A 16655-nucleotide genomic window follows, 5' to 3' on the forward strand; every position below is an offset into this window, starting at 1 on the left:
CTATAAGTTAAATTATAATATTCATATATTTTTTTCTAATTAGATCACTATGGATATATACATTGAGGACCCATGAACATTTTAATTTTTTAAGTCTGCTATGACTTTTTTACGATTTCCCAACACTTTGTCATTTTGGATATGTCCCCTTTTGCAAATCGGCAACAGATATATTGTATGTACTTTCCTTCTCTCTCGCTCTTTCTCTTTTTCTCCCCCTCTCCCCATCAACTTATTTTTCTCCTCTTCAATTTATCCTCATCATTACCATCATCAAGGTCATAGTTCCCTAAAGCTGGTGTAAATTTCTCTGGATTTCTTTTCAGATCTCATTTACGTTATTCATGCCTCCAGTGAAGTGTTATCACTAACTTGTTTACAGTGCCGCGAGTTCCTTTTTCTTCTCCATTTACACAACAGCTTGTGAAATAGTGCAGAATTTATTGTGAAATCTTTGTATTTTTGTATCTTGTATAGTGTTCATTTAATTTGTTGTTGTTGCTGCTGGAATTTGAGTTTCCTTGTATCTCCTACAGGCGTCCCAGTGATATTAAAGATATTTTTATTAATTTGTCTTACAGAATAATATCTGTAATATTGACAATTAATATTGAGGAGAAAAAAATTCGCTCCGGCGCCGGGGATTGTACCCGGGTCCTTGGTTCTATGTACTAAGTGCTCTGACCACTGAGCTACGTCGAATTCAATCCACAGCACCGGATGGAACCTTCCTCCAGAGCACTTGGTACGTAGAACCAAGGACCCGGGTTCGATCCCCGGCACCGGAGCAAATTTTTCTCCTCAGCATTAATTGTTAATATTACAGACATTATTCTGTAGGACAAATTAATAAAAATATCTTTAATATTCTCATAGCTAGCAGTGCATATTTCTGTACTGATTACTGTGCACTTAACTGCGGAATCCTAGCCAAACAAGTCACTCAACTGAGTGCACTCCTAATATAATGTCAGTTGACATTGGACGTATACGTCAACACATATGCCTAACTTGGAGTCAGGCCAAAAGGGAAACATTCAAGGAGGAAGGTTCTGTCCGGTGCTGTGGATTGAATTCGGCGTAGCTCAGTGGTCAGAGCATTTGGTACGTAGAACCAAGGACCCGGGTTCGATCCCTGGCGCCGGAGCGAATTTTTATCCTCAATATTAAGTCCCAGTAATAGTTTAAAACCTGATATGGTATGTCAGTCTCAGTCTTCTTAATTGCCCGACATTTCAGCAGATGTTAATTTAATTTAAAATAGAGCATAAAACCTTGTCCCTTTGTTATTTAATAGAAGCATTCACAATTAATTATGTGAGCTTAAACATAAAACGTTGACACGAAACTTCGCGAACTCGAAGCTTAAATGTGTATGTTCATGTTAATCTAAAATAATACAGAATATTATAGAGCACCGAAATATACAACAGAATATGATGAAATGACGTTATTGTTACGTTACCATGGTTATGTTCCAAAATGTTGTATTCAGATCTCACTCATGAGTGTGTGATTTTGTGCTCGAAAGTGACAGTGACAATTTTTAGCGGTCTTATTTTTATAGTGTAAGTGCTAATATTCGGTGACTCATAGTTTCAATTAACTTTTTGAAGTGTTTCTGTACTCCCCTTGAGTTTGTCCAGGGACTTCGAATAATTTAGCTTTGTTTCAAGTCACTTAGGGTGACTGTTACTATTTCAATATGTAGACCGAAATTATTCAAAATACTCAATTTCATTCATAGCTAATTACTACATTTTATGACATGCTTTTAATTTTAGAATGTAATATCACTGACATTATGAAATAATAAACATTGACATGTCATGTTTATTTACAATGTATTTAATGTCTATTTTCATTCTTTTCACAGCTGTCTATGAGAGAATGGGATATACCATATGATGAACTAAAAATTGGAGAGCCCATCGGAACTGGTCGGTTTGGTACAGTGTACAGAGGAAACTGGCATGGAGATGTTGCTATCAAAGTCCTGAATATGGATTACCTAGATGACGAAAAAACACTTGAAGCATTTAAACTAGAGGTCAGTGTTGTAAAATGTTAACATCGTTATTGTAAAATAAATCACGGTAAATTGTATTAGCATTGATTATCATAAAGCAGTTTGAATTAGAATGTTAGCATTATCAAATCCACAATCTGATATTTTCACAAAACCGAAGTAAATATTTATAAGTACTGTTTTGTTTTGTGTGTGTATGTGTTTTTTTTAATACAGTACAGTAGTTTTCTTATATCCCTTTAGCAATTCTGTTTAACCATAAGTTCCTATCCTCCATTTCTTCTTCTGTCAAGCCTCTATACCATACTTCTTTGGACCCATCCATCCATTGTTTCTTAGCTATTCCTCTTCTCCTGTTGCCTCTGCTTCCCACTCCAGAATCGTCTTTGATATTCTATCACTTGCCTTCCTCTCCAATTGTCCAAAGCATTTTATTTTAATCTTCTTTGTTCTCTCATCTGTACGACATTTTTTTAACCTCCATAATTTCTCTACATTCTGATTTTATTCCTCCTTGATTTTCGAGAGACCCTCCTCGAGACATTCTTCTCTGTTACCAATAGCAGTAGATATTTTTTGTCATCTGTCCAATGTCCATGTATACGCTCCATATAATATATACTTTGTACTAATGAGCTTTAAAAAAGCTTTCTTGTTTTGTTCAAAATGTTCCTACTCTATAGTACCAAGTTTATCAATCAAATTACTTTTTTTTTTTCTATTGCAGATGTACTGTTACAGTTACAGTTTTATATGCAAACACACAGTAACATTTCTACAAGTAAGAGTTTAACTTCAGCTTGGCTTATTATTGATTGAGATATCAGTACATACTATCGATCATGGTGAGGTGTCAATAGCACCACACTGGCATGACCATACCTTGTACAGAAATTGATCACAAGCATTTGAAATAGGCTCGAAATTCCGCTAAAGTTAGTTCATATTGGTAAATCTATTCAATTGTATTCCTTAGAACTTTGAAAGTGGAAATCATTTACATTATTTTTGTGGTGATTCTGCTGGGACTTTTGAAACCATCCCATAAAAACAGGAAAGTTAAAATGAGGTTTCACTGCATATAAAAATTAATTGAATGAAGTTAAAATAAATTTGACTGAGCGAGTTGGCTCATGCATATCGCATGGGACTCACATTCGAGAGGTCAGTGGTTCGATTCCCAGACCGACTTTGGTTTTTCCGTGGTTTTCCACAGTTACTTAGGCAAATGCCGGGTTGGAATTTTCATTGCCATGTTCCAGTTTCCCTTCCCCTCCTGTGTAGAAAAAGAATTTAGATTTTCATATATCATATCATTCATCTTTCTCATTCAATAGCCATATTCAGGTCAAGATGCATGTCTTCATCCGCTTATGGGAGGGGTCGCCCTCTCTACAACCACTCTTGAGTTCCCAGCCTTCTGCAATATCACTGTCAGGATCCATTCCTTAAGAGCACTTCCAAGGGTGCTTCCAACACCTTGGAAGGAGCGTTGAAATGGATTCCATGCTGCTTGGTCACCTTGGCAGTATGAACTTAAAGCAGGAGAGGGTAGGAGGCCCTCATTGGTTAAGTGGATGAGGGGTCACATGCAGCCGGTGGGCTGGTACACCCTCATCCTCTTTCATCCCATACACTTCAGGGTGCAGAATAGGCCTCAGTATGTCTGACGTGCAATGGGTCGTCCTAACTCGCCCATAGCTACGGTGACCTAACCTGATGTAACCTAGAATAAATTTTGGAAACAGTAACTTTATTGTAAGAGTTTCATTTTTTATAGTTCACAATGCAAGTTTTCATTTTCTTCAGTTTTATCCAGTTCTGCTGTAACATTTCACTTAATATTTGTACGAGGTTTGTCTTATGTACTTTCATTTCCCTGGTCATAATTCACCAGTTCTCTTTTACCATCTTCTCTCATTGCACAATGAGGAAGTGTTCAGTCTTGCCAGTCATCATGATGACATATCATGGAGAACATAGTGGATTATTTGATAAGTCTTTTGAGGTAAAAATAGAAAGGGAGAGGAAGTTGGGAAGAACTTATATCATAAGGTAAACAATAATTTGTCGAACTTGTGTTAGGATTAATACATGAGACATGGTTGTGAAGGTGTTCATATCACCAAGAAAGTGGCTGGCAGGAATAGATGAGTAAAACCACAGATTAAATTGTAATGGACGTGTTTTAATTTGTAGGTTGCAACATTTCGCAAGACTCGCCACGAGAACTTGGTGCTGTTCATGGGTGCATGCATGAAACTGCCACGACTTGCTATTGTCACTAGCATGTGCAAGGGGATGACCCTTTACACTCATATTCACCTACGTAAAGACAAGTTCAACATGAACAAAACCACAATAGTCGCACAGCAGATTTCTCAGGTAAAGATAATTATGAATCAAGAGTATGAGAGACAAGTATGGAGCTTATTGTATAACAAGAGTATGCACATACCACAGAAAATATGTAATTTTTTTATGTAATATTTTTTAATGTAAGTAAATTTGAGCGTTTTTACTTATTTTTTACGAGGGAAAGTCAAATAATAGAGTCTATTCAAACTCCAATACAATTAAACAAATATTATACATTCAGAGAAATAGTTTAGAGTATTCGTAGCTGCTTTTACACGAGTGCTACAGTGTCTGTTCATTCAGATGACGAGTACCTGTGGAATACAGAAGCTCATTATGCATTGAACTAACAAGAGGAAGTCGAAGTGTGAAAATGCAATATTTTTATGAAACTCGTATCAAATTGTAAGTATATTATAGATTTATTAATTTGTCCTACAGAATAATATCTGTAATATTGACAATTAATATTTGAGAAGAAAAATTCGGCGTAGCTCAGTGGTCAGAGCGCTTGGTACGTATAACCAAGGACCCGGGTTCGATTCCCGGCGCCGGAGCAAATTTTTCTCCTCAAATATTAATTGTCAATATTACAGATATTATTCTGCAAGACAAATTAATAAATCTATAATATTCTCATAGCTGCAGTGCATATGTCTGTACAGATTACTGTGCACTTAACTGCGGGATCCCGGCCAAACAAGCCTCTCAACTGAATGCGCTCCTAATATAATGGCTGTTGACATTGGACATACACGTCAACATATATGCCTAATTTGGAGTCAGGCCATAAAGTGAAACATTGAAGGAGGAAGATTCGATCCGGTGCTGTGGATTGAATTCGGCATAGCTCAGTGGTCAGAGCGCTTGGTACGTAGAACCAAGGACCCGGGTTCGATCCCCAGCGCCGGAGCAAATTTTTCTCCTCAAATATTAATTGTCAATATTACAGATATTATTCTGTAAGACAAATTAATAAATCTATAATATTCTCATAGCTGCAGTGCATATGTCTGTACAGATTACTGTGCACGTAACTGCGGAGTCCCGGCCAAACAAGTCACTCAACTGAGTGCGCTCCTAATATAATGGCAGTTGACATTGGACATATAAATCAACATATATGCCTAATTTGGAGTCAGGCCACAAAGGGAAACATTGAAGGAGGAGGGTTCGGTCCGGTACTGTGGATTGAATTCGGCGTAGCTCAATGGTCAGAGTTGGTACGTAGAACCAAGGACCCGGGTTCGATCCCCGGCACTGGACCGACTTTTTCTCCTCAAATATTAATTGTCAAATTGTAAGGTTTGCAGAGTGAACTCGTCGGCCTGAATGGCGCAGTCGGTAGAGTGCTGGCTTTCTGTGCTCGAGGTTGTGGGTTCGATCCCAGCCCAGGTCGATGGCACGTAGATGTGCTTAAATGCGACAGGCTCATGTCAGTAGTATTCTGGCATGTAAAAGAACTCCTGCAAGACAAAATTCTGGCATGCTGGTGATGCTGATATAATGTCGGCAGTTGCGAGTGTTGTTAAATAAAATATAATTTACAGAGTGAACTTGTACACATCCAGGTTACAGACATAATCGTACATTTATCCAAATAGCAACTTTTTAATGAAATATTGTCATCCATGATAGCTTGTTTACAATGAGTCAATGTTGGCTAATGGATAGCAGCAGTGACGTGCAGTAGCATGATGTGAAGGCAAGCGGTGCCTGTATGTATGCCATTGCTCGACTGGGCTTCAATGCCTGTTGCCTACATACAGGGTTTCCATGGAATTGCTTCCCCGAAAACGTCATCGCCGCACGCTGCTTCATAGCAGTGTAGATTATTATGCAAATGAGCCTTGGTTCGAATCTCCATAAATAAAATTTTTTCTTTATTTTTTTTTTTGCTTTATTATTTTCTACTTTTGAATAAGTTTTTTTTTTTTATCATGGTATTTATTGAATTTAATATGTATTTAAGTACTTTTATTGTTTCCTCCAAAATATGAGACTTAAAACTCCAGTACTCGAGAGAATTGTGTTTAACTTTTTGGAGTTGGTTGGCTATTGCAGTGTTCTGTACAATCTTAGTGAAAAATGCCATGGGCCACAATAGCGTAGTGGAACCGAAGAGATTAGAAATGTTTTTGATTAGAAAGTACACATGGACTGTACCTTATTTTTCCAGAGTTACATCTTCGTATTTGTTGTGAGCATTTTTCTTTTACAGTGCATACATTTTCAACAAAAATGGCATGGCTAAAGCTGCTAGGAATATATTGGATGTAATAAACATATGATGATATTCATACTCAATTTATTTTTCCAATAATGATATGTGTGTATCTAATGCCTACCCACTCCACTTACATGATTTGAGTTTCGCATACTGTGGATAGATGGCATAACTGTGATATGTTGCAGGTTGCTAAGGAGCAAGATGTACTTAAAGTATTACAGAAATGGTACAGACTTTTTCCCATATATGTGCCTACGTAAATGTTTCACGTAAAAAATATAAAAAGTTAGAAGTACAGATACTTGAACTGGCCCTTTTTGTACTTCTCTAAATCACTATCCATTAATTAAAGGTACGGTCACACATCGCTACTTTTGCAGCACATCTTTTTTACTGCAGCTGCAAAAGTTGAGTGTCGTGTTCACACGTAAGCCAAAAGTAGCGCGCTGTACGCTACTTTTCGTGCTGCGCAACCCGAGTGCTGCAAAAGTTGCAACTGGAGGTTGCGAGTCTATTCACACACAAGGCGCTACTTTTGCAGCCGCAGTCATGCTTCAGGTTTCCATCTCCGTGTTGACTTCTCAATATGCATTTTGTGGTTATGTTCGCATTATTAAGAAAGTCATGCGAAAGCTTCCTTATCTATTATTTGCTTTTCTATCATATCTAGTATTCAGAAATTGACATTATTTGTACTATAAAGCTTTTAAAAACGCCTATATACTTAAATGATAACCAACAGTATATTCACGTAATCAATGTTGGCAACCCTCCTGTTTGGAACTATGCAACGGAAAATTTTAAAAATGAATTATATCGTCAGCAATTATGCTCAGACTGTGTTGTGTATTTAATAACTGTTACAAATAATTTATTTTCATCACATTTAACATTAAAATATATCCAAACAATAAAAGTATTATTGGCACATTTGGGTGGTAACACTGGTTGCAACCGCAGCAAAAGTTTCAACAAAACCGATATCAAAAATGCTGCGGCTGCAACCCTGAGAACCCTGTTCACACATCGCTACTTATAAGCTGTGCGCAGCATGGAAAAGTAGCGGGCAGCAGGTTTGGCAGCCACTACTTTTCGGGTTGCACCATTGTTCACACGTCGCAGTATGAGAGTTGCGCAGTTTTTTGTACTGCATCGCTGCAAAAGTAGCGACGTGTGACTGTACCTTAAGCTATGTTCACATGTTACACACAAATTGTAAATGTAAGTGTAGTCATGAAACCTGATGACATTATTTTATTAAAAGTGTTGAATTGTTACATATCCCTTTCTGTTTTGACTTACCCTCTTATATGAAACTGTTGTTCAATTTAATAGCAAAATTGTAACCATATAAGCCACATATCCATGATGGGATAAAGGGAAACACTGGCTCACTCTAAAGTCAAGAATTTGAATCTGTGATTTAAAAAGAAAGTAAACAAGTGTACTTTTGTCAAAAAAAAATTCTTTTACATTTTGTTTTGTAGTTTTTAAGTGATAGATTGATGTACAAAGGGACCTTATCCTAGACAAAATATCTGCACTTGGTTACAATAAATTTCAGTTGATACAGAAAAGGAAAGAAGTCGAGGATTTGTCTCTCTTATTCTCTTATGCATACATACTTTTCTCATAAACAGCAATAGTTATGGATTTATGCTAAGACTCTTGAAGACTTGCAACTCCTATGGAACAGTAAAATTGAAGATGGATATATGAGAGCTGGGTTAATATTATATACATTAAATGATGTTTACATAACATTTATCTTTTTTCAGGGAATGGGTTACCTTCACGCAAGGGGCATTGTTCACAAGGACTTGAAAAGCAAGAATATATTTCTAGAAAATGGAAAAGTTATCATTACTGATTTCGGGCTCTTCAGTGTTACAAAACTCTGCTTTGGAAACAGGTAATTTGTCTCTCTTCTGTTGGTTTTAATAAGTTGTATTTAATATTTTATTTATTTACAAAATTACAATACACACATCATTCAGTACTTGACGTTTTATCTTCACTCTTGTACCTAGCCATCCAATCCATTTCTTCACGCATGTGCGCGCGTGCGTGTGTGTGTATGTGTGTGCGTGCGTGCGTGTGCGCGCGCGCGCGTTTTTTTTAATCAGCCCCCCCTCTCTTGGTGTTTGAGGGAGGTTTCGAAGCACTTCTTGTTCGTGAACTAGTAAATGCCCTTGCATGCCTTACACCTTAAACAATCAATTATAATTTTGCTACTAAATTCCTGGGATGTTCCAGACATCTTCCCTATTTCTTTTGTTTTTCTCCTAAAACAAATCTAGCAATCCTACTCATACCATCAGGGAAGTGAACCAGAGAGGAGTTTCCGGTAGCAAGACTGTGCAGGCCATTGTTTTGTTGCCCAATCACCAGAAGCGTTAAATGTTTCAATGGAATTTTCTGATTAGATGCTAGTGCAACAGAAAGCCACACAGAACAACAAAATAGCCGCTATATTTCTTTTGAGACGAGAGCCTGATGATTGTTATATGAGTCCTTTGTATGTTTATGTTATTTAATTAAGAAAAAAAAAAGTGAAAATTTCAATAGAACAACTAATATTTTATGATGCGTATTTTCTGGGCTAGAGAGCCGTGGTCTGTCGGTGTTGCAACCAAACGTTTCGTCCACTGCTCCGGTGGACATCTTCAGTGGCGTGGTACATGTGTGCGGAGAGATCTGCTGTGTGTATCCGGAACTGGCATTGAGACTGGTAGCACGTCGATATTTAAGGTGTGGGGCTGTTGTTGCTTGTCGTCGTCGCGGTCCGCACTAGAGGCTTCGGCGTTCTGATTGTTTGTCGTAGTGTCTTAATTGTCGGAGAAGTGTGGCCACACTTCTATGCCAGGTTACATAGGGAAGCTATTGAGATTCATAAACACAAAAACAACTTTAACCGTAAGGAGGAAGGACTCAAGGTCAGCAAAGCTTGGTATCCGGCCCTCAGAAGCACACACATCAAACCCTTTCTCCGACAATTAGACACTACGACAAACAATCAGAACACCGAAGCCTCCAGTGCGGACCGTGGCGACAACAACAAGCAACAACAGCCCCACACCTTAAATATCGACGTGCTACCAGTCTCAATGCCAATTCCGGATACACACAGCAGATCTCTCAGCACACGTGTACCACGCCACTGAAGATGTCCACCAGAGCAGTGGACGAAACGTTTGGTTGCAACACCGACAGACCACGGCCCTCTAGCCCGGAAAATACGCATCATATCAACGCCGGCCGTGAAAGCCTACATTCCAACTAATATTTTATTTATACTTGTTCTGTTGAAATTTTTACCTATTATGTTAATTAAATAAAATGAACACACCAAAATAATAACATTCACCTTTAACAATCTTTATAATTTGATCAACAAAACCACCAATATTGCACTCAAATTTTCAAATGTCAAGCTTCACAATCAGACCACCAGGAGTGCACCATTTGTTCTCTGCTTCCCTGTTGTAACATGCGCTGTGCACTTCTATTATTTTGTTGTTCTGTGCATACCAGTGAGGAAATTACGTTGCTGTAGTATTTAAACAATGTAACCTTTTTTAATCTGTGGTCACAATGAAATTTCATTGGTAATTATTGTTGCAACCATAGAAACACAGTTCTGATGGTTTATAAATGATGTTTAAAACGAAATTGAAATTATCTTACGATCGCTGATGTAATTAGTGAAGAATTTTTGCACATTACAATTGACTGATCATATTATTTTGGTAGAAGTAGTTTTGAATAATACAATAAGATATGATCTGTTTTTTTAACCTGACTTCTAATTTTTTGTTTAAGTTTATTTCCATTTTATTAATTTCTGAAGGTGATAGAATATGAATGTAGCGAACATTAAACTTTTCTATATAACTGTCATTGTACAAATCTTGAAACCAAATATTTCGTAGTATAGATTTTATGTCTTAATTTTATTATTTCGTTTTCCCACTTGTGTATTTTTCAATGACCTGTGTTTGTGAACTACAAGAATCACATTGTAAGACACACTTTTTGATATATTGTGTATATTAATCTCAATTGTGTATTTTGTTGTTTATTATGAGCAGGAAAGGAAATGGCTTGAGTATTCCTCCTGGCTGGCTGTGCTATCTTGCCCCTGAAATCATTCGAAGCCTCCGAGTTCGACAGAAACATGACGAAGAAGAACTTCCTTTCACAAAGGCGTCTGATGTTTATGCTTTCGGGTATGTAACTATTAACATGATTGTTATATTTTTTCCTTCATTTACCTTCAGAGAATCTTAGTTGCTATCTTAAATTAGACACATTCTTATTTGTGACACAGAGAGACTATATGTTTTGGCTAATCTATATGACTAGAAACATGGGATTTGTTAATTTAGCTACAAATTATAGAAAAATACAGTGCACTTTCCTCCCTGTGGAAATCATAAAGATTATAAGGGGGTTAAATGGACATCAGAAAATATCTGTGAATAGTGTTACATATTTGTGCACTGAAACAAAAACAGTTGTTAATAGTTAAAAGAAAAGCAATCTGCTGCACTGTCGCATTTCCTACACACAAGCAATTGCTTGCAATCTTTCATGGTATCATATCTGAATATTCGAGAATAAGAGCCATTTCATAGGAGTCTCGCTTTGTAGAATGTTTGCTGTAGAAGTCTCATAGAGTTGATCTAGTAACATTGATGGTAGAGTGCAGTAACTTCCTGTTGCTGCTGCACTGGTATTATGAATAATTGTGAATTGCGGAAAAATTGTGCAGTGATGATAGGAAATGAAGAGTCCCCTGCAAGAATGATGGATGTCACTTTCTTGTCGAAAATGAACCAAGACTGTCAATGCATAGCTTAAGACATATAGAATGTACATAGAGAGTTATATGGCATTAACACTGATGGTCGTTGTCCAGTAATGATCGGAAAAATCTCAGTTAAGCTTTGAGTACTAAGCATTTCAAACTTTCATTTGCGTCTCCTGCAAAATGTATTCCAAATGACATCCATCATTCTTGCAGTGGACTCTTCAAATGGGAATACCTCGAGAATATTTACCTCTCCCCCCCCCCCACACTGTCTTAATCCACCACAAGTTGTACCAGGATTTGTTCAGATTTTCTTATAACTCTCATCATATTGAGAAATTTGGAAGGAGATATGCAACAATAGATCAACCGACAATTTGAAAAAAATTTGAGATATTTGTACAAATCTATTGTTGGCTGGAAAAAATCAAGACTGCGATTTCTGCACTCTGCTGCCATTTATAAGTAAAATTCGTTTATTGAATAAAATTTATTTATTTATTTTGCTTTTCAATATTAACTCAACTTCTGGTCTGTTGTTGAAAATCGGTTAGTCTTTTTTATTGTTGTTATTATTATTATTATTATTATTATTATTATTATTATTATTATTATAATTATTATTTCTGCTATTTACTTCAATGGTGAATATCTCGAAAACATGTTTTTGTTGGTTGATTTCTTATTGCGTCCATTTAAGATATGTTCTAAATCAATTTTCTCGAAATTAGGTTTGTCACTGAAGTCATGAAAATCTCCGAAATTGTTGAAGGCATTCAGTAGGAGTTGTGCGAGGAAGATGATGATGATGATGATGATGATCCAGCCTGGAACAATCTTGTTTCCTTTAATGATGCTATTACTGCTTTAGAAACAGTGAAACATTTTGTTAACATAACTGGACAAATTATATAACAATTATCACAATTTGAGGGCATGGTTTATGCTTTAGAAGCGAAACAAAAACAAGCAGTCTAAAATAGCTGACTTAACAAGGTAAATCAATTTCGAAAATTTTCTGGATTGGAGTTTGAAATGTAATATATCAGTTAGCTTTGGCTCTAAGCAGCTAAGATTTCCTGCAAATAGTCTACATTTTTCAGGAATAAAAATGTCATAAATTTTATTACTGTATTGTAGACTCAAAGATGACATAACTATGAAGTTCCAAATTTCTCTTGTGAAAATTTTACTAAATTGATTTAACTCATTGTTCCCATATAGTCTTCAAATGCCATTTCAGATATATCCTGATTATACAACTTTTAAGGCTATATTGTTTAGGAATATATTTGTGATGGTCACTTTCACATGTTAAATGTAAACTAAGTTTATAAATACCTAGTTGACTAGTTTCAGCTTAGTGGTAGCCATCTTCAGAACAAGTCAACTATGTATTTACAAATTTAGTTTACATTTAACACGTGAAAGTGACCATTCCTAAACTATTTCAGATGTTATTAAAGTCGATTCAGTTATAGGTTTCTCTCATTTATTCGTTTTCTTTTTCCTTCAGACCCCCACAGAAATGTATATATGAAATTTTACTGTAGTATGTCGCATATTTAATTCCTTTCAGAACTGTGTGGTATGAATTGCTTTGCGGAGAATGGCCATTTAAGGCCCAACCTCCTGAAGCTATCATTTGGCAAGTGGGGAAAGGGATGAAGCAATCTTTGGCAAATCTCCAAGCATCTAGAGATGTCAAGGTGAGAAAATAAATAATTCACATTGTTCATGTATGTGTATATACATACATACATACATGCTATGAATGTGGTTACCAATGCTGAGAACATGGCAGCTTTCACGAGCTCGGCACTAGAATGAGGTAGTGTGGTTGTCACCACACTCTGACCATGCATTACATCAGGGAAGTGCCTAGTACTCAGTTTTCTATTATTAAAATCATAACAGATTGCTTTGGACCAGCAACATTATGTTTGTTCTCATTTCCATCAGAATTCTTCCCAGTTATTAATATGGTGATTCTATTACTAAGAGTTGAGAACAGAGTAATGATGGCCCTGAACATAAAATACTGCTACTATTTAATTTGTTTATGAACAGAGAGATTTTTTACATGCAGTAACTTTATCATATAGGACTAATGACTTCACTTCTTCTAGAACAGTGAGTACAACTGTGTAGTGTGTTTGTGTGTATGCATACGTACACACACACCCATTACTGACTGTAGTAACTTTCGAGGAATATCACTTTTGTTGACGGCGTACAAAATTTTGTCCAATATTCTTTTGAGAAGATCAACTCCATACGTAGATGAAATTATTGGGGATCATCAGTGCGGTTTTAGACGTAATAGATCGACTATTGATCAGATTTTTTGTATTCGACAGATAATGGAGAAAAAATGGGAGTATAAGGGTACAGTATATCAGTTATTCATAGATTTCAAAAATGCATATGATTCGGTTAAGAGGGAAGTATTATATGATATTCTTATTGAATTTGGTATTCCCAAGAAACTAGTTCGATTAATTAAAATGTGTCTCAGTGAAACATACAGCAGAGTCTGTATAGGTCAGTTTCTATCTGATGCTTTTCCAATTCACTGCGGGCTAAAGCAGGGAGATGCACTATCTATCACCTTTACTTTTTAACTTCGCTTTAGAATATGCCATTAGGAAAGTTCAGGATAACAGGCAGGGTTTGGAATTGAACGGGTTACATCAGCTTCTTGTCTATGCAGATGACGTGAATATGTTAGGAGAAAACCCTCAAACGATTAGGGAAAAACACGGAAATTTTACTTGAAGCAAGTAAAGCGATCGGTTTGGAAGTAAATCCCGAAAAGACAAAGTATATGATTATGTCTCGTGACGAGAATATTGTACGAAATGGAAATATAAAAATTGGAAATTTATCTTTTGAAGAAGTGGAGAAGTTCAAATATCTGGGAGCAACAGTAACAAATATAAATGATACTCGGGAAGAAATTAAACACAGAATAAATATGGGAAATGCCTGTTATTATTTGGTTGAGAAACTTTTATCATCCAGTCTGCTGTCAAAAAATCTGACAGTTAGAATTTATAAAACAGTTATATTACCGGTTGTTCTTTATGGTTGTGAAACTTGGACTCTCACTTTGAGAGAGGAACATAGGTTAAGGGTGTTTGAGAATAAGGTGCTTAGGAAAAATATTTGGGGCTAAGAGGGATGAAGTTACAGGAGAATGGAGAATGTTACACAATGCAGAACTGCACGCATTGTATTCTTCACCTGACATAATTAGGAACATTAAATCCAGACGTTTGAGATGGGCAGGCCATGTAGCATGTATGGGCGAATCCAGAAATGCATATAGAGTGTTAGTTGGAAGGCCGGAGGGAAAAAGACCTTTAGGGAGGCCGAGACGTAGATGGGAAGATAATATTAAAATGGATTTGAGAGAGGTGGGATATGATGATAGAGACTGGATTAATCTTGCTCAGGATAGGGACCAATGGCGGGCTTATGTGAGGGCGGCAATGAACCTCCGGGTTCCTTAAAAGCCAGTAAGTAAGTATGAACAGAGAGATTTTTTACATGCAGTTACTTTATCATATAGGACTAATGACTTCACTTCATCTAGAACAGTGAGTACAACTGTGTAGTGTGTTTGTGTGTATGCATGCGTACACATGCACCCATTATGTATAGTAATTCATTATTGTATATAAAAATTATTACAGTCAATATTAAGAGCATATAATATTCTTCTACATTACTTATTATTAGGAAGCAGATGTTGATGGCCTAAAAATCTACTTAAAATGATAATTAAAATTCCCTTAAAATAATGGGAAAATGACATAAAAGTAAAAGAAAATGACATTTAAATATTAGTCACTGTACTCGCACCACAACGTCTTAAAAATTAGTCACCTTGTTTCAATGACTGCAAATATCGGAGAGAGGAAACAACTTCCTGTAATTTGACTGAGATGAAGGAAAAGAGCATGCAACAAAATGAAGGTTTTAAGGGAAAACTATAGATTTTAATGAGGGTTTACAATGTGTTTCAATCAGGGATGGTCCATGTAAGTGCCTTCATTCTCCATCTCCTCCTCCTTCCGCTCTTCACTCTTGTTACCAGACCTTCCAGATGGGAAGTGTAAATGACAAAAATTGTGGGCGCAGCATGCATTCTTGCAATCTTTGTGTTAAAAATGATGTTGTTGTTTTCTAATGCCAGGCGTTTGACAATAAAGTCATTTGACCTCTTGCACTCCAATATTTTTCAAAGATATTATCATGACCAGCCACTGAAGCACAGATTCTGAGGTGTTCCGAATCCATTTCTTGGTTTGAGTTGCACAATGGGCAGTTAGGGGACTGATATATTCCAATTCTATGCAGGTGTTTGGCCAAACAATCATGGCCTGTTGCCAATCTAAATGCAGCTACAGACGATTTTCGTGGTAAATCGGGAATTAACTGTGGATTTTGATGCAGAGAGTTCCATTTTTTCCCTTGGGATTGAGTTATCAAATTTTGTTTGTTGAAGTCTAAGTATGTAGATTTAATCAATCTTTTCATAGAGGAATACGTAGATTTAGTAACAGGTCTGTAAGTAGCAGTGCTGCCCTTCTTTGCTAATGCATCCGCATTCTCGTTTCCCAGGATTCCACAATGGGATGGTATCCATTGGAATACAATTTTTTTATTGAGTGTTATTAATTGAGAGAGCATTTTAGTTACTTCTGCTGTTTGAGATGAAGGTGTGTGTTTAGAGACGATTGATAGAATAGCTGCTTTGGAGTCTGACAATATAACTGCATTCCTAAATTTATTGATGTGGCATAGAAGATTCCTGTGTTAAAAATACTGTCTACTGTACAGCACTGACCAGGACTGAAACCTGGGTGATCTACTTGACAGGCCAGAGGTCTGACAACCCTATATGCTAAATGTGTGATCCTCTGCTTATCTTTTAATTTCGTGGAAACAACACACAAATCATTTAGAAAATATTTAAGATGGTAATATTAGGTGATTCACTCTGTATATATATGAGAAAGAGACAGAGAGAGAGCGATTTAGTTTGATTACTTGACATGTAAATCTCACTGTCATGGAGGATATGCGAAAACATTAAAAACTAAAAGAATCCAACTGCAGTTCAGTGGAACTGTGTACTTGTGATAAATATCTGCGAAATGACAGCTAAGCTTAAGTTTGCAACCAATCACAATAAATGTAACATGTATGTTTGTTTG

The 16655-nt window shown here is 36.5% G+C and overlaps 1 protein-coding gene and 1 non-coding gene across 4 annotated transcripts in view; both read left to right on the forward strand.

The window, feature by feature from the left end:
- Positions 1-16655, forward strand: part of ksr (kinase suppressor of ras) — a 71938-nt gene that overhangs the window by 41344 nt on the left and 13939 nt on the right. For all 3 annotated transcript variants that reach the window (XM_069846913.1, XM_069846914.1, XM_069846915.1), the window contains exons 12-16: positions 1877-2050; positions 4229-4414; positions 8396-8529; positions 10709-10846; positions 13010-13139. In XM_069846913.1, the coding sequence (XP_069703014.1) occupies positions 1877-2050; positions 4229-4414; positions 8396-8529; positions 10709-10846; positions 13010-13139 (762 nt within the window). The remainder of the gene's footprint in view (positions 1-1876; positions 2051-4228; positions 4415-8395; positions 8530-10708; positions 10847-13009; positions 13140-16655) is intronic.
- TRNAT-CGU (transfer RNA threonine (anticodon CGU)) lies at positions 4872-4944 on the forward strand. The gene has a single exon. It is a non-coding gene; the product is annotated as a tRNA-Thr (tRNA).

Source organism: Periplaneta americana, chromosome 15 (assembly GCF_040183065.1).
Source record: "Periplaneta americana isolate PAMFEO1 chromosome 15, P.americana_PAMFEO1_priV1, whole genome shotgun sequence".
NCBI lineage: Eukaryota > Metazoa > Arthropoda > Insecta > Blattodea > Blattidae > Periplaneta > Periplaneta americana.